Source organism: Pogona vitticeps, chromosome 1 (genome assembly GCF_051106095.1).
Source record: "Pogona vitticeps strain Pit_001003342236 chromosome 1, PviZW2.1, whole genome shotgun sequence".
Lineage (NCBI taxonomy): Eukaryota > Metazoa > Chordata > Lepidosauria > Squamata > Agamidae > Pogona > Pogona vitticeps.
The window spans coordinates 202,751,463-202,778,475 of NC_135783.1; the positions used below are offsets into that span (position 1 = coordinate 202,751,463).

The 27,013-nt window shown below is 40.3% G+C and overlaps 1 protein-coding gene and 1 non-coding gene across 2 annotated transcripts in view; both read right to left on the reverse strand.

Moving 5' to 3' along the window:
* The window catches only part of HAT1 (histone acetyltransferase 1), a 33,015-nt gene extending 7,766 nt beyond the window's left edge, over window positions 1-25,249 (reverse strand). The window contains exons 1-8 of the mRNA XM_020806692.3: window positions 25,115-25,249; window positions 18,873-18,944; window positions 16,790-16,865; window positions 13,865-13,985; window positions 5,920-6,099; window positions 5,576-5,697; window positions 4,969-5,073; window positions 4,502-4,608 (exon numbers count right to left, since the gene is read on the reverse strand). Coding sequence (XP_020662351.3) covers window positions 4,502-4,608; window positions 4,969-5,073; window positions 5,576-5,697; window positions 5,920-6,099; window positions 13,865-13,985; window positions 16,790-16,865; window positions 18,873-18,944; window positions 25,115-25,121 — 790 coding nt within the window. The 5' untranslated portion in view covers window positions 25,122-25,249. The remainder of the gene's footprint in view (window positions 1-4,501; window positions 4,609-4,968; window positions 5,074-5,575; window positions 5,698-5,919; window positions 6,100-13,864; window positions 13,986-16,789; window positions 16,866-18,872; window positions 18,945-25,114) is intronic.
* LOC140703417 (U1 spliceosomal RNA) lies at window positions 21,149-21,315 on the reverse strand. Its single transcript, XR_012082824.2, has one exon. It is a non-coding gene; the product is annotated as a U1 spliceosomal RNA (small nuclear RNA).
* Window positions 25,250-27,013: the final 1,764 nt, after the last annotated feature.

A 27,013-nucleotide genomic window follows, 5' to 3' on the forward strand; every position in this document is an offset into this window, starting at 1 on the left:
GTTAATCAGACAAAGCAAACACAAACTTGAAAATAATTCTCAATCTGACTTCTTATCCTTTAATTTCTCTCTGTCTGAGAGCTTCCAATTTTAAACATTTTATTTAATATATTTGTATTTTAATATTTGCATTTTAATGTTATTTAATGGTTAACCTTTTATTCAGTGTACAAGACACTGTTAGATATGGGTAGAAAATGGGATAAATGGTGATAATAATATGAATCCTAGTTTAAAGCATACTGAAATCAAAAGAGAGAGCCATTCCCAGGTCAAAATAGAAGATTCTCTGTAGATTCGATGGCCTTTGAGCACTGAAAACCTATAGCTACAATTCCGTTTAAAACATGGGAGTGTTCTGCAAGTTGTTCATTAATGAACAGCCCTTGACCTGTGTTCATAACCTGTAGGATTCACTTCTCTTACAGATTTGGACAAACGTTTCTGAGATTTTTAGAGATTACCATTAATAAATAGTAGAAACTCATTTTAGAAACCTACTGAATAAGTGTTTAAGAAAATTTATAAGGACAAATTCAATTTGGCTTTAAGTTATTCAACAGCTGAATAACAAGTCAAGTGGAGAGGTAACTGTAATAGAATGACTATGAAACAATCATATGTTGTAATTCTATTTGCTTATGATTGTATCAACTTAGAAAATCTAGCTAATGGACGATTATATGTCTGACCATTCATTTAAATATTATCATTGCAAAGGAAGTGTGTATCGGTGAGATTATTTAAACACAATTTGTGAAATGTCAAAACCTCAACATATTGGTAATAGGCAAACATTAACACATGAATTTTGGTCACATTAAATTATCATGAGCATTAAATGTTAACGGAAATACAGGAGCTGTCTTAATCCTGAAGCCTTCAGGAATAAGTACCACACATGTAGTATTCATTTGTAAATTCTAGTTATGAATTTATAGAACCTTGGCTCTTGTCAAGCTAACTTCCTTTATGAAGCATGTAACAAACAAGGATGAGAGAAACAAGAAACACATGAAGTATAGAGAAACCACCCAGGCCAGGGAGGTATATCTGTAGAATGTCTTCAAAGAAAAATTGCATATCCTGCATATTCACCTTTGTTTTATTCCTTACAAACAGAACTGGTATAGTGGCTTGGATCAATGGAACTGTAAATGAGTGGTCCTTTCTATAAAGTTATCTGAGCCACAAACTTTTTCCCCTTCTCTCTTGAGTCAATCAAGAACAGCAAGCATCCCCTACAAATCCCACCCTTGAAATTAATCAGAACAATTTCTAAATTACAGGAAGTGAGGGTTGCTAAGTAAGGGCTAAATTGTGCACTAGAAACTGGAGGCCATGTGCTCATTCCGAATGTAAGCTGCTCTAAATCTGACAGAGGGAGTCAGTACTCAGTAATTAACATATCCAAAGAGAGAGTTAGCAGCTGATGCTTTGTCCTGAAAAGGCGGGGTGGGGGTTGGGGTTGGGTGGGGTGTCATCACTGGTCAAACTCCCCAGCATTTGCCTATCCCTAGATGAAGTCTGCCTTTCACTTCTCAGATAATACTCTGGCTTTAAGAAAATTATGCCTTTCCATGTTTCATATTAAGAGCTCAGCTTAAATTTTCGATTGAGGCCATAGTTTTCAACACTGTCTGTTTTTTTTTTTTTTCACGACAACAAAGGCAACTGTGGGAATCACACATTGCTTACCAAAAAGAAAATAAAGGATTGACTGGAATGGAGAATTTAAGGGTTTTAAAAAGGTAAGAGTCCCCAGTTCCAAACTTCATGCTAGTTAGAACCATAAATTAGCAGAAGTTCAGCATTTTATATTATTGATTAAAATTATAACCCACATTTCCATAGAAAATAGTGCTTAAGGTAAGCAACATCAAGATACTGTACAAATAAAATAAAGTTACAATTAAAATATGAAAATAAAGTGATAAAGACAGGGTCTAATTCACAAGTAGAAAATTCAGGAAAAACACACCATAGGTTAACCAGCTCAATCTCGCACTAAACCAACCACCATTTTATAAATCCAATTACCCTGTACATCTCCCTCACTCTGATGCACCCTTTATATAGACACCTTGTAACTTTCAATGCTATCTCACTTTCATAATTTCTCGTTCCCCCTCCTATCTCTCCAACCCAATTTTCCCTTAACAGCAGCAATGAAAAATGGATGAAAAAGAGAAATTCATCTCTCCATACCTTTCAAGTTCCCAGTTAAAAACAGCATGCTCCCTAGCAGATTATTCTACAGGGCAATTTCAAATCTGTTTTAGAGCAGTTTTACTTTAAAAAAAACCCACTATGCTCCAACACTATACAGCCCACCTGAATTTCTATGCACTGGCAAGGATGACAACCTTGAAGATTCACATAGACTGTTCTATTTATAAACATGCAGATTTAATTAGAAATCTGTCCTTAGCCATCTAATTTTCTAGTTTATTTTACAGGTGACAAAGATGAAAACTTTAATAAAGTCTTTTATAAGTAGGACTCAAATTCCTATCAACAACTGATAGAGAGATGTGTCAAGCATTCAAGTAATACCTTTAATCAGGGACTGGCAAAAGGTCCAGGGTTCAGGGACCAATTCTGCCCAATTCTAACACGGAATACCCACTCTCAGTTTTTTTACCTTTTTTTTTTTTTTTCCTCCAGAAAGGTCTATATGGAGGTGGAGGTTACAGATTTTTAAGAGAAGCAGATTTTTAATTACCAGGAATGGTAATTTTCTCTCTCAATAAAATCAGAAAAGGAGGCAGCACAAAAGAAACTGAGAGTCTGTATGCAGCCCATGAGCTGACCACTCTTGATCTAAACCAGTGGTTCCCAGCCTTTGGTCCCCAAATGTTCTTGGACTAAAACTCCTAGAAGCCTTCACCACCAGCTGAGCTGGCCAGGATTTCTGGGAACTGTAGTCCAAGAACATCTCAGGACCCAAGGTTGGAAACCACTGATCTAGACAAATCCCGTAGCTTAACTACAAGTTCTTCCCAATGTGACACAATCCTTGTTTGTAGGTTTGCATAGTGTCCAATATATCTGGAAAAGTACGAGGTTGGAAAATGCTTTTATATATGAACTGGCTTCTACTTCTGTGCAACATAACACTAAAAGCGGTTTTTGACATTCCAGTGTGACCCAACATAAGAATGTTGTGGTTGAGGTAGTGGATCTTGTCTTATTGGGTGCACAAGGGGTATAGGCAAATATTTAATTCTTACCTTTTTATTTCCAGAATGCCACATTTCAAAATTACATATGCTGATAGCTATAATATGAACTTATCACGGTACTGAACTTTCTCTGCCATTTCATAAATCTAGTCCCCCCCACATTATCTTATTAAAAACTAGGTTGTAGATGAATTCATTAAGATATTTAATATGGCTCAACAGAACTATACAGTATATAGTATTTGCATGACAAAGAACTGCACAACTTGTTCTGTAAGTGCAAAGGGCTACTTGGGTACAGAACAAATTTTCTGTGACTGTGGAGAAATTCAATACATGTAGCACTTACATACATGCAATTTATGCCCCACCACCTGTAAAAAAGATCTACAAATGGGCGAGATAACACTACTGAAGTAGCCCACTTCTGGTCAAAAATAAACTAATTATCTTAACATTTTAATTTGTTTTTATTTTAACATACATCCTTATTTTTAAATTGTTCAACACTCGAAAGGAAGGAGCAAGAGCACACTAAGGCTTTCAAAATGCAGAAATGAACTCAGAATTAAACTCACAAACCAGAATTCTACTGGTGATCAAATGAGATCTGCATAATTGATGAGGTTGTACAGTTGGATACATAACAAGGCATGAAACAGAGACACACTCAGTTAAATCATAGCACGTTACACAAATCCCATGCAAACAGGATTCTGGTCATTATCTTTAAGAAGCCAAAAATCAATCAGTCTTTCTGTGGCATCTTATAAACTAGTTACAATCTACAAAACTTTATGCTTCAACAAATCTTCATCTCTGTGCACTTGAACCATCTCAAAAGTTCACTTCAATGTCATTTTTTAAGAATTCCTCATGTAGCAAGCTCAAGCTCACCAGGCATTCGTACATTTCTGGGATCATAACAATGGGGCAAATCTCACAAAGGTTTTTTTTCCTTCCTGATTTGTTGTTTTGCCTGAAGGAAGCATGCTCTGCAAGGAGTTTCAAAAATCTAAATCTCTTGTTAAGTCAGCTGTGTAGTTCATAATAAAAACTGCTAATTAACTGATAATCCGTTCATGCCAGGGATGGGATTTCCATAGTGCACTGTTCTCACCAAGGAAAGGATTTGAAGAATTACATTATACCTAGTTCTTATATAAGGAAGGGTAGTATTAACCTTGACCTCTGCTTAAGTTAATTTTTCAAAGATCATTTAATTTTGACAGATGAATCCATGAAATTACAGCACAGCTAGCCAGGAAAGTTATGTTCAAAGTTTCAATTTCCAAAGACAAACAGCTTTCACATACCTGTAATATCAAGTACGGTAGGGGATGACACGTAGTATCTGTGAACTGTTTCTAAAAGTTGAGCCCCATGTCCCTCGCCTTGGAATGGAGGTAATATCAGCATTTGGCTACAGAAATAAACATATGAAAATCTTACCAAAAATAAATGTACCCCATCCTGAAAAAGCAGCCTATTTTCCCTTTGTGATTTATTTAGATTGACTTGCAAATTCATCATACAGAAGGCTTTAAATACCAAAAAAGAGAAAGAAAAAAAAGCCCATAATAAGTCCCAATATATTGCATTACGGTTTGAAGACTGCAACCCATTTAAAATATAAACAATGAGATAAATAAATGCAAAGCCAGCTAAGTTTATTTTTTATTTTTTGAAAAACAAAATTAAGATCATTATAAACATTATTAGGAACTTCATCAGGACACTCTTCTAAAATAAAAGGCAAGGCACGTGTTTTGCTGCCAATTACCTTACACGTGGCCGGGTTTTGTCTGGGTACACATAGTAATTATAGACTGTCATATAGCCGACGGTCGCAAAGAGCGTAGCTCCATCCTTATTATACTTCTCAAATCTGCAGATAAAACAGAAAGCCAAGCAGGTCAATTACAGTCGCGCTCCCATGCAGTGTCCATTTTCTTTTCCATTCTCTGACTGAATTTTCAGTGTCAGCAAGCTACTCTGTGAGGACCCAATGGGTACACCTGCTATGTTCTGAATGTACAATTCACTTAATTGGTGTGCAGCAACTTGGATAAATCAGACCTCTTTACAGCACTTCAGCGCACTTGCCTATTATAAGGAAGAATAGGTGGCAAGTAAAAGAAAACACAGGCAAAGCTCATTTTACTGTTTAAGCCCTACATTCAGGGCTCCAGTGGACAACAGTATTTAATTTGGCGCTATTCTCAAGGTCTTGCATAACATAATAGATGCAAACTCTAGACTGATAAACAATAGTTTTTCCTTTCCTGGGAAAAATATCATTATACTGTCCCAATAATTGGCTAGCCACAATTAAAATGCAGCTTTTGTGGAGGTAATAAGGTCCACTGTTTCTTTAGAACTGTACTTACACTAGAAAGTAGTTCCATCTTTCATCATCCACGTCAATAAAGCTCGCTGTTTCAATAAACCACATCAAGAAGGTCTGAAGCCTTTCATGATACTCTCGAAAGCCTGGGCATGTCATGTCAGCCTAGGGAAAAAAGCCAGAAGAAGTCAGGTGAAGCTCACAGGAGGGAATAGAGCACCTTGCAGGGCATAATAATTTGCATTAGTCGGAAACTCTTTGTAAGTATACTGAGAAGGGCAGTCTTGCAATTATAGATTTACATATACCGCAAATAATTGCATGATGACCATTTATAACAACACTGCAGCACTTTGGTTGAGTCAAAGTTTTGAAACTTCCTTTTACCTTGTATATCTGGTATGTTATGTCTGCACCCGCTTCCTCGTTATGCACAGAATATGTATGTAATAGTATACCAAACGGCTTGAAGTTAACCTCTTTTTCCAACAAAGATACAAAGTCATCTGTATTTCTGCTAAAGCCAGGTGGAATTATTTCTCTAATTTTACTTTCCACATCGTCTGCCTGAAAACCAAGAGAGATATAGTGAGAAAACAAAAAGTCAAATTTCTACAGAAGATTTAGGCAATGTAATTCTTCTACATAAAGGATATTTTTAGAACTTGGGCTATAGTGAAACATATATTGCCTGCATTTGTCAAAGTATCAGGTTATAGCAGGCAGTTTCCTACAATTTTGCTGACACCTTTGACCCAGGAAAAGCGTAACATTATGTATGGGACCATGACACTCAATAGGTGCCCCCTTGTGGTTCCTATTATACAAAGATCAGAGCATTCATACACATACTCCCCCCCCCCAAAAAAAACCAGTCTGGGAAGACAGACATGTGATACTGTAAATTCATTAAAAAAAAAAAAAAAAACATCATCCCAAGAAATCCACCAGAAATTTGTTACAAACATATTGTACCCTTCCCAATTCAAAATTCTCTGAGTAAAATGGCTTGTCACACTCTAACTGGAGGTGAAAGATATTTTTAAAGATGCAACGGGGGTGGCCTTTCACCACTCATTTCATCAATGTTGTTCATGGAATAACAACTTATTCCATGGCCTGCTCTTCAGTAAGGCAGGACAGTGGGCTAACACCTATAGGGTTAAGTGAGCTCTTGAAAATGTCACCACTAGAAGAGATAATGTTAGTGTAGAAAGCACATTAAGTAAAATGAAATAGCAACTTCAGTACAACATTCTTGATTTGTCTCTCTGTCCTAGATTATACACTTAGATGGTTAGATCTAACATATATAGTTTGATATTGTCAATCAGCAACAGGAATGCTTTCCCTTTAACTCAAGCTTCCAGCTCAGTTTTTTATTATTATTAAGGGGAAATAATAGTAACAGAACAGCACAACTACAGAACAAAATTATTAGAAGACATTATTATGCTTTCCTAGTGATAATACCTTGCAACATTAAATCACTGAATTTCAGAAATAAGCTTTTAAAAAGGGAAGAGATAGAAAATGGAAAATCTTACTCATATTCTTAGCCTTTGAGACTACCTTGTGAAACTTTTTGTCTGCCTGTGTAATGCTGTGTCCTGCAGAAACTTCACTACTCTGTACTTACTAAATGCAGACAATGAGTATATTTCAGCTACCTCTCATGTAAACCTTTCATTCAATATGGAATTCTTTGAGCTGTCAGTGGTCAAAATCCTATTCAATACATTACTCCTGTGTAAGGAAGATGACATCACTACCAGGGGGAGATTTCCAATAATTAAAGAATTCCTGCTTCAATCACCCAATTCGCCCGCCCTCTCATTGCAGGTAAGTCCTGGGTTGAAGAAAGAACTGTCAGAGCAGATATCATCTGTGAAGGACAATTACTGGAAACTGAAGTTCCTGTTTGAATTCCAGAGTTCACTCAACTCATCTTCAACAAGACTGATAGCAGATGAGTTGGGTAAGCCCTAGAATTGAAACAGCCCAGGGATTTTTAATTACTAGGCATCTCTCCCTGTATCACTCTTACACTGGCAGAAATTACAGAACAGGATTTGGCCACTGATCTCTGTTTCTACATAACACCATATTATCTCATATCCTCAAGTCAAGCAAAGAGAATCCAAATAAATAACAGCATTTAGCTAACTGCTCAACATCAGAATGAAGGCCAACTCATAAGAACAGCCTGTATGTTTAACCTGGAATACGAGAACAATCCAAACATAGATCACTTGGGAACATAATTCCAAGTGAAAAATATAGTAGCAACTAAATAAAAAACATGAAAAATTACCACAAATAAATGCCCATAGGAATAATTTCAAATTTAGTTTAATCTAATTTAACTGAAATATGAGATTAAGATAACTGTTACAAGCAAAGCTGCCTTAAAGATTAGACTTGTTAAATAGCCAACATGAATGTCACAGACTATCAGCTGAGCAGACATCATAATCCTTTTCAGGACCCCAAAAGACCACTTGATTGAATACATTTACTACTTCTCTTTCACCATGAATATTTGATGAAGTTTCACAATAACGTATTGCTGCTTCTCACCAGGCAATAAAACTTAATGAATTGGTCTCAACTTAACAAAACCCTACCCCCTCAATACAACCCCTAAAAGCCTGACATTACATTCAACAAAATGAGCTTACATTCTATTCAAACCCTGCTTTGAACAATGAGCCCAGGTTTTTACTTAATGGAGTTTGCCGTGAGTTCAGCTGTAATGTTTGTATTGTATCTATTTCCATAAGGACTGACACAAGAACACTTTGTGTTAACTTACTAAGCAGCTCTTTCACACCGTTTACATGCATGATGAGTATTAATTCTAAACCAAGACGCTTGCTACTTAGCATTCAAAACAGGGAATTAAGACGCTTAGGACAAAATACACTACAAAAGGCTAATACAACATACTACTAATTCCTGTCCTTTCAACTAACTCCCCTTAAGTAGAAGCAATGCACCTGCAAATGAATAATACTTTACTATCAGCTATATTTGGGAGGGGGGGTGTAGAATATGGATGCACGGCCCAAGCACACTTCATTCTTTATGCTCTGGTGCCACCAACATTCATATTTAATCAGCTTTACATGCCTGAAGAACCATTATGTAGTTAACCATCATATAGCTCTACAACTACTGTACCCGATTCTGGCTCATACTACTGATCAGACTTATCTGAAGAAGAATTAAGAACATTTTCCCAAGTTAAACATGTTTAATTATAAAAGTTTAATAGAAGCAGCTTTTTAGAATTGCCAAACTGCTTCTTGGAAAAGAGTAATAACTTATAAATTGAAAAAACAACACAAAAGGAGAAGAGTTAAAATCAGTGAGTTCTAGTGGGGCAGATGAAAGACAGACTGATTTGTTAAAGTTTATTACCCTTTCCAAGCCCAATCCAACATTAATAACTCCAGGCTTAATGAAACTGATTAAATGATATTCACAATATGAGAGGCAGTACCCTTTTGAAGGACTAGACCTCATCTACTCCAATTTCATGTTGAAGAAAGACTCTTATCACGTTTTACAGTTACTGGCTCCTCAAGTCCATACAGACACACAAATATTTTGCATAAGTTAGGCTCTACTTTCAGGAAAGGTTATCAGAGAATAAAGGCACAAACAGAACAAGGAAGGGGGAGCTGAAAAGGTGAAAACCAAGTAAAGAAATACTGAGTGGGAAAAAAGAATGGAAAGAAATAGAAGGCTGTTGTATATGACAAATGCATTAAAAATAATGACATGCTGTAGGGAAAACACCAGTCTACTCATCATTTTTTTGTACAGTGGTGACTGGTTTAGTGACGTTAATCCGTGCTAAATGATTTACGTCGCTACATGATTTAATCGCTAAGCAATTTTTAAAAGCCCATAGGAACACATTAAAACGCGTTTAATGCGTTCCTATGGGCTAAAAACTTACCTGTAAGTGAAAATCCTCCATAGCGGTGACCATTTTGGGTGCCTCTAAAGTGAGGCAAAACAGCGGTCGCCATTTTGTTTTTCCGGCAGCCATTTTGGAACCGTCAATCAACTGTTAAAAAATGGGTGCTTTGCCATGATCGCGTCCTCATGATCATCACAAAGCGATTTTTACCCATAGGGGCCATCGCTAAGCAATCACTCTGGCGATGGCAAAAAGTCCATCGCTAAGCGATTTCACCATAAAACGGAGCTATCGCTAAGCAAGGCACCACTGTATTTGGTTTGCCCCTCAAATATGTACAAGCATCTGAATTTTAGTTTAGCTCAAATTTAAAAAAAATTACTACACTGAACACATATGAAAACAAGGACAGTGATATGGCCTAGCAGGCTGTTAAAAACCCAGCTTGTATTTAAAAAGAAGGTCAAAGGCCAAGGTCCCAAGATAAGGTTTATTCTGTAATGCCTTCCTGGACTGCAGGAAGAACTATGCTTTATATTTCAAGATCTAAATCAGCAATGAGCAATGTTACTGAATCAGTTATTTGAAATACATTCTAACTACAACTTACTCATACTTAACTGGTAGGCGGTCTTTTTGAGCTCAATGAGATTTACTTCTGAGCAGACACATGTAAGATTGTGCTTTCAGGCATATCAGAAAACCAGCTGAGAGAAATCTCTCTCTAGAAAGGTGCAAGGAGACATAAACCTCAGAAACAAATGCAGCTAAAATTTTTACACACGGAACGAATTCAACAATATTACATGGAATCATTAGTTCTAAAATATGATGGGCAATAATGGGGAGACTGTTCTGCTAAGTTTGATTATTACACAATGGTTTTGTTGTCCCTCTCCTCCTTATAAGCACATTTCTTCATTGCTTGTTTCCTGCTAGCTCATAACTGTGTCCAAAAATGGAGAAGAACAATCTGTATCAGATATATAATAAAATGCAAGAATGCATCTTTCCCCACATGAAGCCTCACATTGGGCAGGCACTTGAAAGGTTTTAAAATCTCTAAGTTTTAATTTAGACTGAGACATTCAGTGGAGCTAGAATGAGTACTGCAGGCCAGAATTTAAACACAAGAGTGATGTAGTCACTTGTACACCTTCTTGATGTAATCTAGCATGGCAGATGTTAATTCCCCTTACACTTTTCTGTAAGGAACGTTTTAAGGCAGAATAGAAAATAAATATTGAGAAAATACGGAACTGTATATTAGGAATGGATGAAACTGCCCGTCTCTTATCCATGGCACTTTTGACCATAATTCTATTCCACTTCTGCAATTAATATATCATTTTTAAAAATCCTCTTAAAATACAAATGCAAATACGTTTCAGCTAATGACAGCTGCATTTTCAGAGAAATGTGAATCTGGTGAATAGCTACGGTCCACAAATCCCAGAGATGCCAGTCAAATCATTTCATGTAGAAATTTGCAGCAACTCCTAAAGCATCCCTTCTAAATATCCATTCACGACAGAGAGCAACTCTGAGTAACCAGTCTTGTGCCATCAATTGACATAGCACTTGCAGAATTCTCAGGATGTCTGGGTCCTTTCCTTTCCCTACAGCCCTCTCTGGCAATTAATTAATTAATTAACTAACTAGATTTTTACCCCACCCCTCAAGACAATGTCTACTCAGGGCAGTTTACAAATAAAACATAGCAATAGAACATATGTAAAATAAAGAAATTTACAATTATAATTACAATTATAGCAATTGATTACAACCAAGATATTACCAAGATAGCATATCATAAGAAAAAAGAAAAAGAAAGAGCTAGGGATGGAAATCACTTAATTGACTGGAGGGAAGGCCTGCTTAAATAGCCAAGTTTTTAGCTGGCTTTTGAAAACACCCAGCGAGGGTGCCAGCCGAATTTCGGTTGGAAGAGTGTTCCACAGCCGAGGGGCCATCCCGAGAAGGCCCAGTTTCTTGTTTTTTCCTTCCAGGCCTCCCTCAGTGTCAGGCCCCTCAGTTGTCCCTGCTGGCTATGACGGGTGATTCAGGTAGACCTAGGTGGAAGAAGATGATCTGCCAAATATTGAGGTCCCAAACCGTTTAGGACTTTATAAGTAATCATAAGCACTTTAAAGTCAATGCAGAAACGGATGGGCAACCAGTGCAAGCAGCCAGAATGGGGGAGATATGCTGATATTTTCTCACCCCACTTAGAAGCCTGGCTGCCGCATTCTGGACCCCCTGAAGTTTCACATCAACCTTAAAGGCAGCCCCACGTAGAGTGCATTACAATGGTCTAATCTCGAGATTACGAGTGCATGGACTAGAGTAGGGAGGTGCTCCGAAAGGGTTCTCACCCTAAGAGCAGGGCTTGGGGTTGCACCACACGTCCCAGTACATTGCTAAAGTCTCAGAATTACTGCCTTATAATAGTACTTATGGTGCAATGGTGGTGGATATATACTGTAGTTTAAAGTAAACCACATATCTGATTTTTAAAACTGCATTCAGCAACAACAACACAGCCTTATTATTGAAGTATGACATTAGGGAAAAAACCACATTCCTGAGAGGTCGCGTACCCCAGCCTTCCTCAGCTTGGCACCTTCCACATGTACTGGGTACAACTGGGAGCATTGTACCCAGTACATGTGTACAACGCTCCTATGTAAAATGGTGTCAGAGAGCATAATGGCTGAGAGACTGGGACAAAAATAAGGAAGTCCTTGATTTGAATTTTGCTCTTGTTATGAACTCATTATTTAACATTAGGGAAACTGCTCTTGCTTAGCCTCAGGCCAGCCCTAGTCTACAATATGGGGAAACATAACTCTGACTTACAAGGCTGTAAGGACTACAACTAAATAATGCAGTGAGGCATGCTGAATACTACGCAAAGTGTTATTGTTACCTTCACTCACAGAAGATAGGATTCCACCTATCTGAACAACATAATGATACCTGGTGTCAGAGCCAATCAATCATAACTTCTATGATCTGTCTATGGGGCAGATTCCAGAGCTGCAACCACCAGCTAACACCATAGTCAAAACTCATGAATGATCCATTCACTTGGGAAAGCTACAATTTATAAGCCACCAACTCAGGTGAATAATAACCTTGAAAACAAGCACCACAGTATAACGTGCATGCAATAGTGTAAGCCAATACACATCACTAAGAAGAAAGCTCAACCAAAACTTACTACTAGGCAAATGAGTACTTGATTGCATCCTAAAAGTCCTACCAGCAGCCACATGGTGCTTTTGATCGTTACTCCCAATCAAGGCACTACATGTATTCTGCAATCCTCATAACAGTCCTATAGTGTTAAGACACTGGTGTCAAATAAACCTAGTTTTGTGTAAGCTTGTTCTTTTCGCTCATTATGTACCTTCAGCTCTTTGTAGGATAATTGTGGCAATACATAGTAGAATTGCATTTATCTTTAGATTTTTTTAATATCACATCACAGTTTTAATAAAACACTATTAATTCCAAATACTTATTTCTAGCAAGTAAGTGAATTATGAACTGGTATGATGAGGCTAAACTAATCCAGAAAAGGCTTTATCGAAAAAGTAAACTGAAAGTATCCAGAAGGCAGCTTGATTATCTCTAAGAAGAGTATCAGAAGGCAGCGGGACCAAGAAAGTGGTTTTGCAACACAGTGAATATAAATCTACTTTACTAGACATTCCAAATAACTTTAGAAGTCCTGTTTCTGACAGCTAAGCTATAGCTTGGAGATTATAAACATATCAAGAGATTGTGCCCCCCCACTCTTTCTACTCCATTGTTTTTAAGCAGAATAAAACCACTGTCATCACAAATCAGGAAGAAAAAAGAGTTGACAGAGACATGAGAGAACCTGCAAGTTTATAGCAGATTTCTTAACTCTTAACAAGTGAAGCCTGAACTGAGTTCCTATGATTAAGATTATATAACACTTTGTGTGCATAAATTAGATTCTCATGCATATATGAGCTCTACCTCATGTGCAGTTTTACTGGTATAGGATACAGCAGTCTTTCCCAACACTGGTTGATAATTCTAAAAATTACCATCTTTGGATAACCACTGGTGCAACTGTACAACAGTTTCATATATTCATGAAAAACTGAGTGACATTTGTGCAGACATATTGCATATTACAGGTACTGAAAAAGCCCAAGAAGGGAACTGGACTGCATTAATCTAACATAAGATATCCAAGAATAACACATTGGAAGAAGCTGAACTTTTCTACTAATCTAACATTGCTTTAAGGTACAGTATACGACACATAACTCAGTAACCCTTATCTAAGAAAGGTAGGATGAAGGTTGGAGGTACAATGGTAACCTTAGCTAGCAAAGGTAGCATCTTAATGTTTAACTTTACCTCTACACAGTCAAAGTTCTCAGTAACTTTGGATGTATATTCAACGCGAAACAGTGTTGACAAGTTACCAGCAATGTAGTACAAAAGAATCTTCAACCCCTTGTAACCAAAGGCGACCTCACTGTAGGAGACAGAAAAAATAGATGAAAGAATTGTCCTTTTGAAGATGATTTCCAATCAATTCCACCAAAACAGCATCTTTTCTTACACAGAGGACTGCTGGATAGCTCAATGGCTTAAGTCTCAGGCTGCAGCACCAGAGACTGGAAGTTTCCCCACTGTGTCTCCTTGGTAGCAGCTGAACTCAATGATCCATAGGGTCCCTTACAGCACTGCAATTATCGGATTATTATTATTAATATTATATAATCTCTCTTCAGACATTTCTGCAAATATCTATTTATTTATTTATTTATTTTATATCCCGCCTATCTGGTCGGGTCAGGACCACTCTAAGGAGTGATCACATTCCTCAATTTAGCCAAGCATAATATGAATGTTCATCATTTCACTAATTCTGTCTCGTGTGAAAAACTGAAATAATTTGCATTTACCAAAGGTGTATATAGCAAGTGTTCCACTTTAATTTTATATGACTGCATTTATATGTTTCTTTTTTTATCAAGAGGAAAAACTGGGTGTGGAAGTTGTGTTAATTGTAGCTAAGCTCTACATCAGGTTCTAAAGGACTGCATGCCCTAGGCTGCTGAGGATGTGTTAAACAACCACCTATTGTGCCACTTTGGGACTTGGGAGGGACTTCCAAAAGCAGGTTGTGGTAGATGTGGGAGCCTGCTCTTCAAAGGTTGGAAAAAGGTCCCACTAGTATACCCAAGTCTAAAAGCAGTGTTTTAGTGCTGCCAACTTTTGCCTGCTCATCAACACAAACAGATGCACGAGAAACAATTACACTTACTTATAAAAATGGTCCTACAGTAATATTCTATAGTAGAGATGGGCACAAACTGCTGGTTCACCAATTTGTGCCCGTTTGTACTTCTCCCAGACAGGTCTTTGGCACTTCCAAGCTCCACCTCCTCTGACGGGCATCCACTCAGAGGCAGGACCAAAAAAGGCAGGGCAGGAAAGCACCCATCTCTATTCTAGTCTTTTTCAGAAACTATCTCAAAATATATTGTTGTATCCATCTACAGTACGAAGGCAATACAGTTTACAGAATCTTAGAAAGAATTTACACAGTCATTTTAAAATCTTCCTCCCCATGGGCACAACTGTGCAGAGAAACAAGCCACAGCAACAAACCCAATAGTAATTTTTTTGGAATTTTCTGAATTTTAGAAATTGCAGCACTTATCACTTAACATACAGTATGATACCATCGCTCCTATCATAAAGGATATTTACTTTGTAAAAATCAACATCATCATTTTTACCCTTTGAGATCAACTGATTGTGGTGCAAACTACACAAGGCTGAAAGAGCCATATATATCTAGATACATATGAGCTGAAGGATATTAAAAAATAAGACATATGAACAAGAAGTGCCAATATACAGACTGATTCCTGTTTGTTACACAGCCAGGATAATTACACATTACGAATCAGAATACAGATAATTAAAGCAAGAACCAGCAAATCCTTGTTTAAGATCTATGAAATTAAATGAGATGTATTGAGGAATTTGCATTCTCCAGCAGTGTTCCATCTAAACATAGCAACTCTAAATCAGAGTGCCCAGGAAATTGAATCTGCTCTTTGTTTAGTACCCAGATTGTTTCTTCCTTACTAGCAGCATCAAGGCACTGAAAAGTAACAGTAACAAGCTACATAGACAAAATATTAATGAATATTCAAGTATATTAACTCTTGATAGCACAGCTTATGTGATTAAGTCCAGTAACAATGCTATCAAAGGAGCTAAAGTAAATGAGCGAGACAGGTGGACTTGTTTCGTTTTCATAGGCAATCTCCCACAGTGTACAAGTGGACATCTGCTAATGCAATGGACTTTCCAGTCACTGCCTCTCTTGCAAACCAACAAAATATGATTCATCTAGTCTCTGGACATGGGGGACATTCAGGCAAAAGAGAATCTTCCAACAGAGCCTGTGCCATCAGGACATTATTCAACTGGATTTTACTCTTAGTCTTGGCATATAAATTTAGACAAATAATAATTACAAACTGTCAGGTTGATGCAACTTATGGCAACCCTTTCCAGGGTTTTCGAGGTATAAAGTGCTCAGAAGAGGTTTACCATCCCCTTCTTCTGCTGGAATTCTGGGACCATGTAGCTTGGCGAAGCCGACACACTGTGAGGAATCAAATACTTGACTTCTGGAGCTTAAGCTCACTGAGCGATTCAACCAGCTAAATTGAGACAGATGCTGACATAAAGTACTGATAAAATCTCAATAAAAGCCAAATGTGTGACTGCAATGATAAATAAATATGTTTATTTTCATATTCAACTTGAAAAAAATACAGCTTTAAAGAATAAACTCAAAGTTACAGCTAGGGAACATAAACAAAATTAAAATCACAAAAATCAGAAGGTTTTTAAAAAGTACTTTTATTAGAAGACCATATTTGGTTTAATAGGTGTCTATTATTACTGGTTTTCCAGTGCTCTCTGGAAGGCCAGATCCTGAAACTGAGGTTCCATTACTTTGGCCATCTCATGAGAAGAGAAGACTCCCTGGAAAAGACCCTGATGTTGGGAAAGTGTGAAGGCAAGAGGAGAAGGGGATGACAGAGGATGAGATGGTTGGACAGTGTCACCGAAGCGACCAACATGAATTTGTCCAAACTCCAGGAGGCAGTGGAAGACAGGAGGGCCTGGCGTGCTCTGGTCCATGGGATCACGAAGAGTCAGACATGACTTAACGACTAAACAACAACAACAACATTGCTGGTTTTGAATACATTCAGTCTTTTAAAAATATTTTCTAGCATTACTTACTCATCCCCAAAGACTTGATGGCTGAACTCTGGATGAAATGTCGTGCTGTCATCTTCCAAATCCTCTGGGAAACGGACTGAGGGGGGATAGAATTATATAGAGGGTACTAAGTACAACTGGTCTTCCAAAATACCTCATTAATTTCACATGAAGTCCAGAAAAGTGAGTAGAATCATCCAATGTAAGTCAGACTGGGTGGGGGATCTACAGAGGTTGCTTTATCACATCCAAAGTCCCACCAGCTTGCTACAGGGGATGCTTTACATCCCAACTTCCAGATTTCTCTCTTTGCTGACTCTCAAGGGAGGAAACTTCTTATAGAAAAAAAATTCTCCAGGATTGACATTATTCTCAAACAATTTGTGGGGGAAAGAGAGAACTCAGGATCCAGCCACTGCCTCCCAGAGGTGATTACATCTCCAACAATTACTGTATTTCTCTCCATAGTGTCCCATGGCCCTTCAACTGTCCTTCCTTAGAGCAAAAGATTGCTTCCCAACACATTCCTTGTGTCTTTAGTTTTAAAGATTAGCCATAGGATGATTCTCTTCTGTTGTAAACTATCACATATTTGCAGGTATCTTGCCATTCAGAAAACTGGTGACAGTTCAGTTTCCCAAACTGTGGGTTCTTTGCTTCTGAATTCAGGGGGCAAGAAAGAGAGAAGACTGCTTTCTAGAATTCCCTACACAAGATTTTTATGTTTGCTTAATGCATTTACTTACTATCTTTCATTTCATCAATGAAGGATAGAGTCATTCACGGCAAAGATGCAAACAGAGCTCAAGGGAATGTTTAGTTAGAAAGAATGTGCTTTAAATCTAGAGCTATGAAAGAAATTGCAACATCAGGGAGACAGGTGTTAGCAAACTGCAGCACAAAAGATGTTATTGTACAAGTATAAGCAATGTAACCTGCAGGTGGCAACTTGGTGATAATTACTTTTTATGGTTTATTTTGGCCTTCATTCAGTAAGAGCCACATTCTTTAACATTTTACTAGGCAGGAACGGAAGAATAAGTTTCCCCTACATTAGCAAAAACTTGAACCCAGGTGTGGTGTTCGCCCTCGAGCCCCTTGCCTGACCATCCAGACACAGAGCACACAAAGGCAAACTACTACTCCTTTTTACCCCGCTGCCACTAAATCAACTTTAATTATGGAAGGATGAAGATGCAGGTCCAGACTTCACTGTCATTTAAATAAAACGTTTTTATTGATTACAGATGTTATTATTATTAATCATAGGTAACTTCTATTATCATCAATCTCTACCTTCTATTTGTCATAACAGTTCTTATTCACTTTTCACTCTAATCACCTCAGATCTCCCAAATACCAGTCTATCTCCTTCTCCCCTCTCTCACTCTCTCTGACTCTCCTACTCTGACTGACCACTCTCTGACTCCGCCTCTTTATTACCTTTCGCCCAGCTCCACTTCTCAGCAACATTAGCCTGAAACAGGAATATTCATAACTACTTAACGTAATAAGGGTGAACGCTACACCAGGTCTAATGGAATATTCTTCAAAATGCACCAGCTTCTCTGCTTTATTAATCCAGTTCAGACAGCTGCCATGATAATGATTATCAAGACAGACAGTAACATGTTCACAGCATACAAGGAGGCTGGAGGGTATGCAAGAAGTTGTCAACGTGTTTTTCGGTTCTCTCACTTTATTGTTCCCTTGTGAAAGTAATGATATAAGAATGCAAGACATACGATAGCCAAGATTACTTGTACTTTGTAAGTGTTAACGCTCATACAGCAGTGGTTAAACTGCAGTACTGCAGTCAAGATTCTGCTCACGACCAGAGTTCAATCCCAATAGGCTCAAGTAGCTGGCTCAAAGTTGACTCAGCTTTCCATCCTTCCAAGGTTGATACATTGAGTACCCAGCTGGGGGGAGGGTGTTAATGTGTGGCCTGCACAATTACATTGTAAGTTGACCAGAGAGTGATTTAAGAACTATGGGGTGGTATATAAACAGCACACTTTACTTCAACACTTGAAAATCGAGAGCCAAGTAATTGTTATATCATGGCTAAGTTAAGTATTAAATCTATATTTTAAAAACTTACCTAATTTCAGCTGAATTGCTTCATTCGTATTACACTTGTACTCGGCCAATTTCTTCTCCATAGCAGAGAGCCCTGAGGAAGAGATCTTTAAGTAAGTTCTCCCCACATATAAAAAAGCATTTAACCAGAAAATTCAATTTATCCAGCATACCTTAATGCATCCCTCTGCAGGATAACAAGTCGTTATACAACTATAAAATTATGAAATTGCAACATTAACAGATGCTGTAAGCACAGTAAGCTACAAGCTACACTTACACATCAGGCTTGTAAATAGCTAAGAACTATTCTGGGTAACCAAGAAATATGTGTTATACAAGTTGGTTATTTTCATTTTGTAGGAAACATGTGAGAAGGTACACTATTTGTAGCTGAAAATTTGCTTGAATCTAGATTAACCAAACCAACATCTGTAGTTGTCAGGAGCCTAATGCTCTACTTCAGCATTATCTTATGTCTGCTTCCTCAAATACAAGCCTTTCTAACTTCAGGGTGGCTTATTCCTAGTTGTATACACAAGCTACACTCATTTCCATGCTTATCCAGGACTAATTTGAATCAAAACTATACAGTGGTGCCCCTCATAGCGACGATAATACCTTCCGAAAAAATCGTCGCTATCCGAATTCATCGCTCTGCGGAATAAAAAAGCCCATAGGAATGCATTAAAACACGTTTAATGCATTCCTATGGGCAAAAAACTCACTGTTATGCGGAAATCCTCCATACGGCCGCCATTTTCACTGCCCAGTAAGTGAGGAAAGGGCGCGAAAACACAGCGGGTGCCCTTTTTTTTATCCGGTGGCCATTTTGGAACCGCTGATCAGCTGTTAGAAAAAACATCGCTATGCGAAAATTGGTAAGCGAAACAGCTTACTGATCGTCGCAAAGCGATGTTTTACCATTTAAAACATCGCAATGTAATCGCTTTTGCGTTCGCAAAAAACACATCGCTATGCGGATTCATCATTAAACGAATCGCTCGTTAAGCGAGGCACCACTGTACTTTTGTCTTTCATTAGAAATCTCATGCCTCCCTCCCACTGTATACTGGGGGTGGGCAGAAATCTATCTTATAGGAAATCTATAGTCAATGAGACTCCCAGACGCCAATCTTTATGTTGTTACAATTATACTTGCTCCTATTCTTCCTGTCAAGTACAATATATAGCTAGTAGAGCCAGAAGATAGCTGTAAAACAACATATGCAGACTCCACAAATATGACGCCCCATGTACCAAAGGAGAACCATAAAGTGTACACTGAAAAATCAGTTCATTGCCTAGTAATATTACAGTGGTGCCTCGCAAGACATTTTAATTCGTAATCAGTTCCACGGAAATCGCTGTCTTCCGAAACCCAGTTCCCTATTGAAATGCAGTGAAATCTATTTAATGCGTTTCAATGGGGGGGGGGTCACTATCTTGCAAAAATTATCCATTGTCCATAGAAGACATCATCTTGCAAAACACAGTTCCCCATACAATGGGGTCTTGACTTAAGAACGGCCCGACTTACGAACATTTTGACTTACGAACCACTTTCATAGGAAAATATTGACTTGACTTACGTACTTAGATTTGAGTTACGAACTGAAAAAAAAAACACGTGGGAGGCAGGGAAAGTGCAAAATTTGAACTTTCAGTTAACTGTTGGCCAGTGAAAAGGGTGCCTGTCTGCTTCCTCACTCCTCCCAGCGTTTAGAGAGTGGATTGGGAGACAGTCTTCAGACCGCCTGGTACTGTACTGCCTGGACTGTATTTTCCCTGCCTTCCCTGAACCTTTCTTGACCTAAGAAAAAAAGAAACAAAATATCCCCCTCTAGTGGTCGAAGGCGGAATAGCAGCTTCCCATTAGTTTCTATGGACAGAAAAGAGCAGATACGGATCAAATGGTTTTCAATGCATTCCTATGGGAAATGCAGATTTGACCTGAGAACTTTTTGACTTGAGAACCGCCTTCCAATACGGATTAAGTTCTCAAGTCAAGACCCCACTGTACCATATTGGGGAAAAGCAATCCCCTCACCTGCACTGCCTTTGGAAATACAGTGGGTCTCAGATGGCCATCCCCCTCTTTCTCTCTCTAGCAAAGAAAGAGGGTGAAAGGAGTCAAAGCAGCCCCCTGGTTCCTGATTATGGTGACTCCTTTTGCCCTGATCCTTTACCACGGGTGAAAATAACAGGGAGAAAGCAATATAAGACACCACCAAAACTTGCTGCCTTTGCAATAGGTCCTGATGAAAAGAAAAAGAGATGAAAAGTAGTCTAGAAAAACCAGGGAAATCACAAGGGCAATCCCCCATTAACACAAATTATGCAGTTGAATTCCTCACATTTGGGAAAATCATAAGGATCAGCAGCACACCTGAAGTGCAATGGATGAGCCTTCCCATGGGAAAACCACTTTTATGACCATGGTATTTCCCTTGCAATATATGAGTTGGAATGGCCCTTTCACCTCCTACCCCCTTCTCTGTCCCTTGACCCCCCCCCAGGCATGGTGACCCTGGCTGCACCTCCTACTCAGTACAGGGCTGCACAGCCCCAGTCCTGCCAGAGGCCAAGTGAGCTCCTCAGTGTTTTGGGGTGCCCTGCGGGACCCCCATCAGGGGCTAGGTGTTCCTCCCACAATCCTCTAGTGCACAGGTATTAGCATAAGATATTAGCATCAATTTGCCACTGTAATTTACACCACTGCACTCACACTAGCGTAAATAACTAATAGGATCCTGGCCAACATATGTGATACATGCCACAGTCACAGTTTATATTCAGACCAAGGTTTTAAGTCACATACACCACACCGCCCAAGAGACAGGGCTAGAAAGCTGTCAAATTCTTTTCTATCAGCATTATCACAGAATAATAACAGAGTTGGCAGTGGCCTAAAAGGCCATTAAGTCCAACAACCCCCTGCTCAGTGCAGGAATCCAAACTGAAGCGCAGTGGTGCCTCGACTTATGAAATTAATTCGTATTGGAACGGTGGCCGTAACTCGAAATTTTTGAAAGTCAAAGCACCATTTCCCATTGAAATGCATGGGAACGGGATTAATCCGTCCCAGCATTTCAAAAAAAAATATAGTGGACCCTCGACTTACAGACGGCTCGACTTACAGACTTTTCGAGTTATAGACTTCTCTGGCTGCAAAATTTAGGTTCGACTTGCAGTCAGAGAATCGACTTACAGACCAGAAAAAAACAAAATGGAACAAAAATGGAACAAAAACGGCCAGTTACGGGATTAATCGGTTTTCAATGCATTGTAGGTCAATGGTGACTCAACCTACAGACTTTTCGACCTGCAGACACCATTCCACTACGGATTAATTCCGTAAGTAGAGGGTCCACTTACCAGAAAATAAATAAATTAAAGCACACAGAAAGCCCCATCGGAAGGCACTGCAGCTTTTTAAAAAACAACCAAAAATAAACAGAGCAAGCCCCGAAGGCTGCAAAAAAACCCCACACACACATGCCAAAAACAAACAACACAGCACAGAAACATAACCCCCCTCAGCCGAAACCCACCTTGCAAAACCCACCCAAAAGTTTCTAAAAAGCAAAAAGCAGCACCTTACCAGGCAGACTGAAGCCTCCTCCAATGGCAGTCACTCCCTGGTGGATGGCGGCCGGCGACAGGCCTCGGCCGGCACGTAGTGCAGCCGAGGCTGCAGGGGCCCATACTCATTAGTAGACCAGTGACGTTGGGGGGCCTGACTCATGAATAGACCCAGACCAGGGATGAGCAGGGAGCTTCCCATGCCCGGCAGCAAACTGGAGCCGCCCCACTTCTCCTTCCTCCTCCTGCCATGCCGCTGCACGCCCCGTCCATGGAGAAGCCCCTCCAAAACGAGCACCCCAACCCAGGGCCTTCGGGGGCCCTTATGCATGACTAGACCCGCACCTTTATTGGGCCTTACTCATGGGTAGACCCACGCCAGGGAAGGGCAGAGAGAGCACCGGCGGCGATCTGGAGCTGCCCCCACCTCTCCTTCCTCCTCCTGCCCTGCAGGAGTAAAAAAGTTCCCTGATCCCCTGCTCTAACCGTTGGGGCAAAAGAGCTACAAAGAAGCAGCCTCTTCGCCACCAACGGTTTGCATTTCCGACCCTTTTCCCCTGCCCTTTTCTGTTCTTAAGTCGAAGCTCTGGCTGCAAGTCGAAGCAAAATTTTACGGCCGGAGCTTTTTGTAACTCTAAATTTTCGTAAGTAGGGACATTCGTAAGTCGAGTCACCACTGTATAGCCAACAAATTACTGTCTGGTGTCTAGCTTTTTCTCAAATGCTTCCACTGTTGGGAGAGCTCACTGCCTTCCATGGCAATTGGTCCCATTGTTATATTGCTCTAACAGTTAGGAAGTTTTTTTCCTCTGATGTGTACCAAAATCTGGCTTCCTGTAACTTGAGATCATTCTTACATGTCCTGCACTCTGGAATTATCTGAGAACAGATCCTCTTCCTCCTCTATATGACAGCTTTTCAAGTATTTGAAGAATGAAATCATATCCCCTCAGACTTCTTTTCTCAGTGTAGAGTTTCATATCATTAGAAATCCTAGCTATGTTGGGGGGCAGGGTGTAGTGCATCTGGAAGCATATCTAGAAATACGTATTGACATGAAGCTTTAACAATGCAGATGCTCAACACATGCTGAGGAGCAAGGCCCACACTGTGCAATTGCTATTTACATGGACATCCCCCTTCACACTAGTAAATATTTGAAGAGTAATTTTGTGCTTCCAAAATCTAGACGAGAGGCACATAACTCACAACCTGAAAGCAGACCCCATGCCTCCACGGAAACCCCCCACCCCCGATTTCCAAAGGTGTACTTGTTATGATTTTGATTCTAACCAAAAGAACTGAGGAGGAGGCAGAATTCTAGCCTGTCGCCAGACAATATTGCAGTCAGACCTCTGGGCCCTTCCACATATTGCCCAGGTTTGTCAACAGTCACATTTGCCTTCGTGCTGAAGAACTGTGACTGGTAGCAATTTGGGACAGGAGGAGGACTTCATTAAGATGTGGAAATGTGGACTGTACTGCTATTAGAACAATTCTCTTCAAGTTCTTTGAATCTGAAATTCACCTTCAGCCCATATATGTATTTCAAAACTCCCTTAATTTATTTATCTTTTATCATCTATTTGCATGGTGGCAGTGCTACTGTTGGAAATGATTTTTAGTCTATGACCTAGCAGTTCAAACCAAAAAAAAAAAAAAAGGTGTTGAGGTGTAGTAGCCAGAGAAGAGGACTGGGACGCGGGATATCCGGATTCTAGTTCCCAAAGAACCGTAACACTCATTCGTGGCTCTGAGGCAGCCTCTTTCCGTTCTTCAGCCAGCCTGACCGACTTCACAGGATTGTTGTGAGGACAAAGTGGGAGCAATTAATTATTTGCCAGATAGCTCAGGGGCTTAGGTCTCTGGCTGGGAAGCTAGACGTTGGGAGTTCATAATGTCATGGGGAGCTCACCGGAGGACTAATAAAGAGGTAATGAAGATCAGCATGCTGGTGCAAGGGGGGGGGGGGCAAGACAGTTTTGGGTCAGCTCCCAGGGGGCCCTGGCCACTACCGCCAGTAATAAGGGATTAAGGGATCTGTACTCTCGGAAAACCAGGCGCTTCCCACCTCTGCCTCCGAGGCCTGGATTGTGCTGTTGTCTTCTAGCCGAGCTCTCTAAGGAGGGATCAGGGCCACTGACCTCCCCAGCCCTATGAGCGCCACGCAGATACACCCTGCCGGGCGGGCAAACCTGAGGGGAATCTGTTTAGCCGCCGCCCCGGCCAAGAACGGCGCACTTCTCTTAAGCCTGTCAGCTTCCCAAAACACCTCCCCCCCCAAAAAAACCCCCATCAATAACGGAAACCGAATCAAAGGAAGCCTTGGCTCGGAGGGCAACCGGAGCCCTCAGGCCTTCTCGCCCAGGCAGAGCCGACCCTCCCCTCCCCTTCAGCCGTCGGTGGGCCCGGCCGAGGCTTGCTCCCGCGCGGCTCTCCTCCTTGCCGCTTCTGAGAGAAGGCGAAGAGACACACACCCCTCCCCCGGACCCCGGCGCTGCCTCTCCGTCAGGGAACCTCTCCCAGCCCGCTCGCTCCGAGAGCCCCGGAAGGAGAGAGACGGAGGCCGATGTCCAAGGGGGTGGGGGTGGGAAATCCGCTTCCCCACCATTCCCAATCCCACCCACCCGTCCACCCCTCGGCGGCCTGGCTTCTCCTCCCGCCAGAGACCCCGCTTACCCGCCATTTCCCCGGCGGCGGCGGCAGCCTCGGCGCCAGCAAAGCCCACCGAGCCTTCCAAACAGAGCGAATCAAGCCGCGCGCCCACACGCCGGATATGACGCCACGGTTCCGAAACTGACAGGACGCACTTCCGCTCGCTCTAGGACGCGGGGAGAGAAGACACACTCTCCCGAGCGACGAACGCTCCTCGCCGTCGTGGAGTCCCGCCGCGCCCTTTGAGGGGCTACCTCGAATCGCGGGGTGTTCGTGGGAGGGCTTTGCTATTGCCGCTTCCCCACCCCGTTACTTTTCCATGGCTGGGAAGAGACTGGAACTCGGAGGTTTCCTCAGTCCGAGCGGCACCCGCCTTTCCGCTGGCCCGCGGCGGGACTCTGAGCTCCCCTCCTGAGGGCAGAGTTTCCAAACTCCCAACTACAGTAGTTTTTCCCTCACTCCATTGCGCTCTTCATTTTCAAAATCCATCTTTACATCGGCCGATGGATAGAAAAGGATGCACGTTGTATTACATTCAGTGGATTTGTCTTGCACGGCTGTCATGGAGATACTGTACTCGGATCTCTTGGAAAACACTCCCACGGCTATTCGTGGGACTTGCGTCAGAACACACATGTATAGGATTGGACTGCTAGAGGTTCCATTTCTCTGTAACCCCGCGTGCTCCCTAGAGAAAGGGCAGCCTCTGCTGCTTAACCATCTTATGGGAGCCCGTTGGGGGAGGAAGAACTCATCATAGACTTTTACAGTTGAGACCTGCTGTTCAGTGGTCTCACTGATTTCAGTATTTTGGAAATAAGGCTGCAACGTGCACTTCCAAGATTTAGAAGAGGGTAGTTACGTTAGTCTGTGCTAGCGGAGCAGGCAAAACAAAATAACAGCAACAAAAACACAAAAACATTGTGGAACCTTCAAGATCAGCTGATAGGTTATGAGAAATTGCATAAGCAATCACAGCTCTGCTGCTGCCCAGTATAAGAAAGCAAACAAACAAAAGCAAGGTGCAGGCACAAGAGAGCAAAATCCATAGATAGCGCTGAAGAAAGAGCTAAATCTGAAGAAGTAAAAAATATTTAATTTTTCTTCTTCCTATTACCAGTAATACAAAGGAAAAGAGGAAGATATGGTATGACTGCAAAATGCCTTTGTTTAGGCTAGGGCCTATGGCTAGGGCAGATGAAAAACATTCCAAATAATTTTCTATTGGCAAAAATGGCAGACAAGGGTGTATTTTATCTCCCTATCAGTTTTTTTAAACTTCCTGTCAGTGGCAGATAAGAGTATATTTTATCTCCCTATCAGTTTTATCTATATGCAGAACACAAACAAAAAATGGATGAGATACAGATAAAGTAGGAGGGAGAACCGATGGCAATTTACATTTCTGACTAACCATGACTAGTGAACTTGGAGGATACAATGTGGTGGTTTTCCATTGCTTTCCATATCTCAGAGCCAAATACAATAGCTAACATCTTCCTCCTTCAGTTTTCCAGACCGAAGCCCAACCAGAATCCTTTGCCTTTCACCTCTGGTTGGTACTGAGATTTCGGTTAGGTGGGGTGTAGAAGTAATTTAAACTCTGCATAGTTGGAATATAAACCAAAAGAAATTAAGGAAGTGATACTTGCTTTTTAATTATTGTAAGCTGCCCAGAGACCTCTGGGTAGAGTGGGCGGCATATAAATTAAATTAAATTAAATTAAATTAAATTAAATTAAATTAAATACATACATACATACATACATACATACATACATACATACATACATACATACATACATACATACATACATACATACATACATACATACATACATACATACATACATACATACATACATACATACATACATACATAGTGAAGTTTGCCAGAGATCTCTGTAGGCATTGCTAACTTGT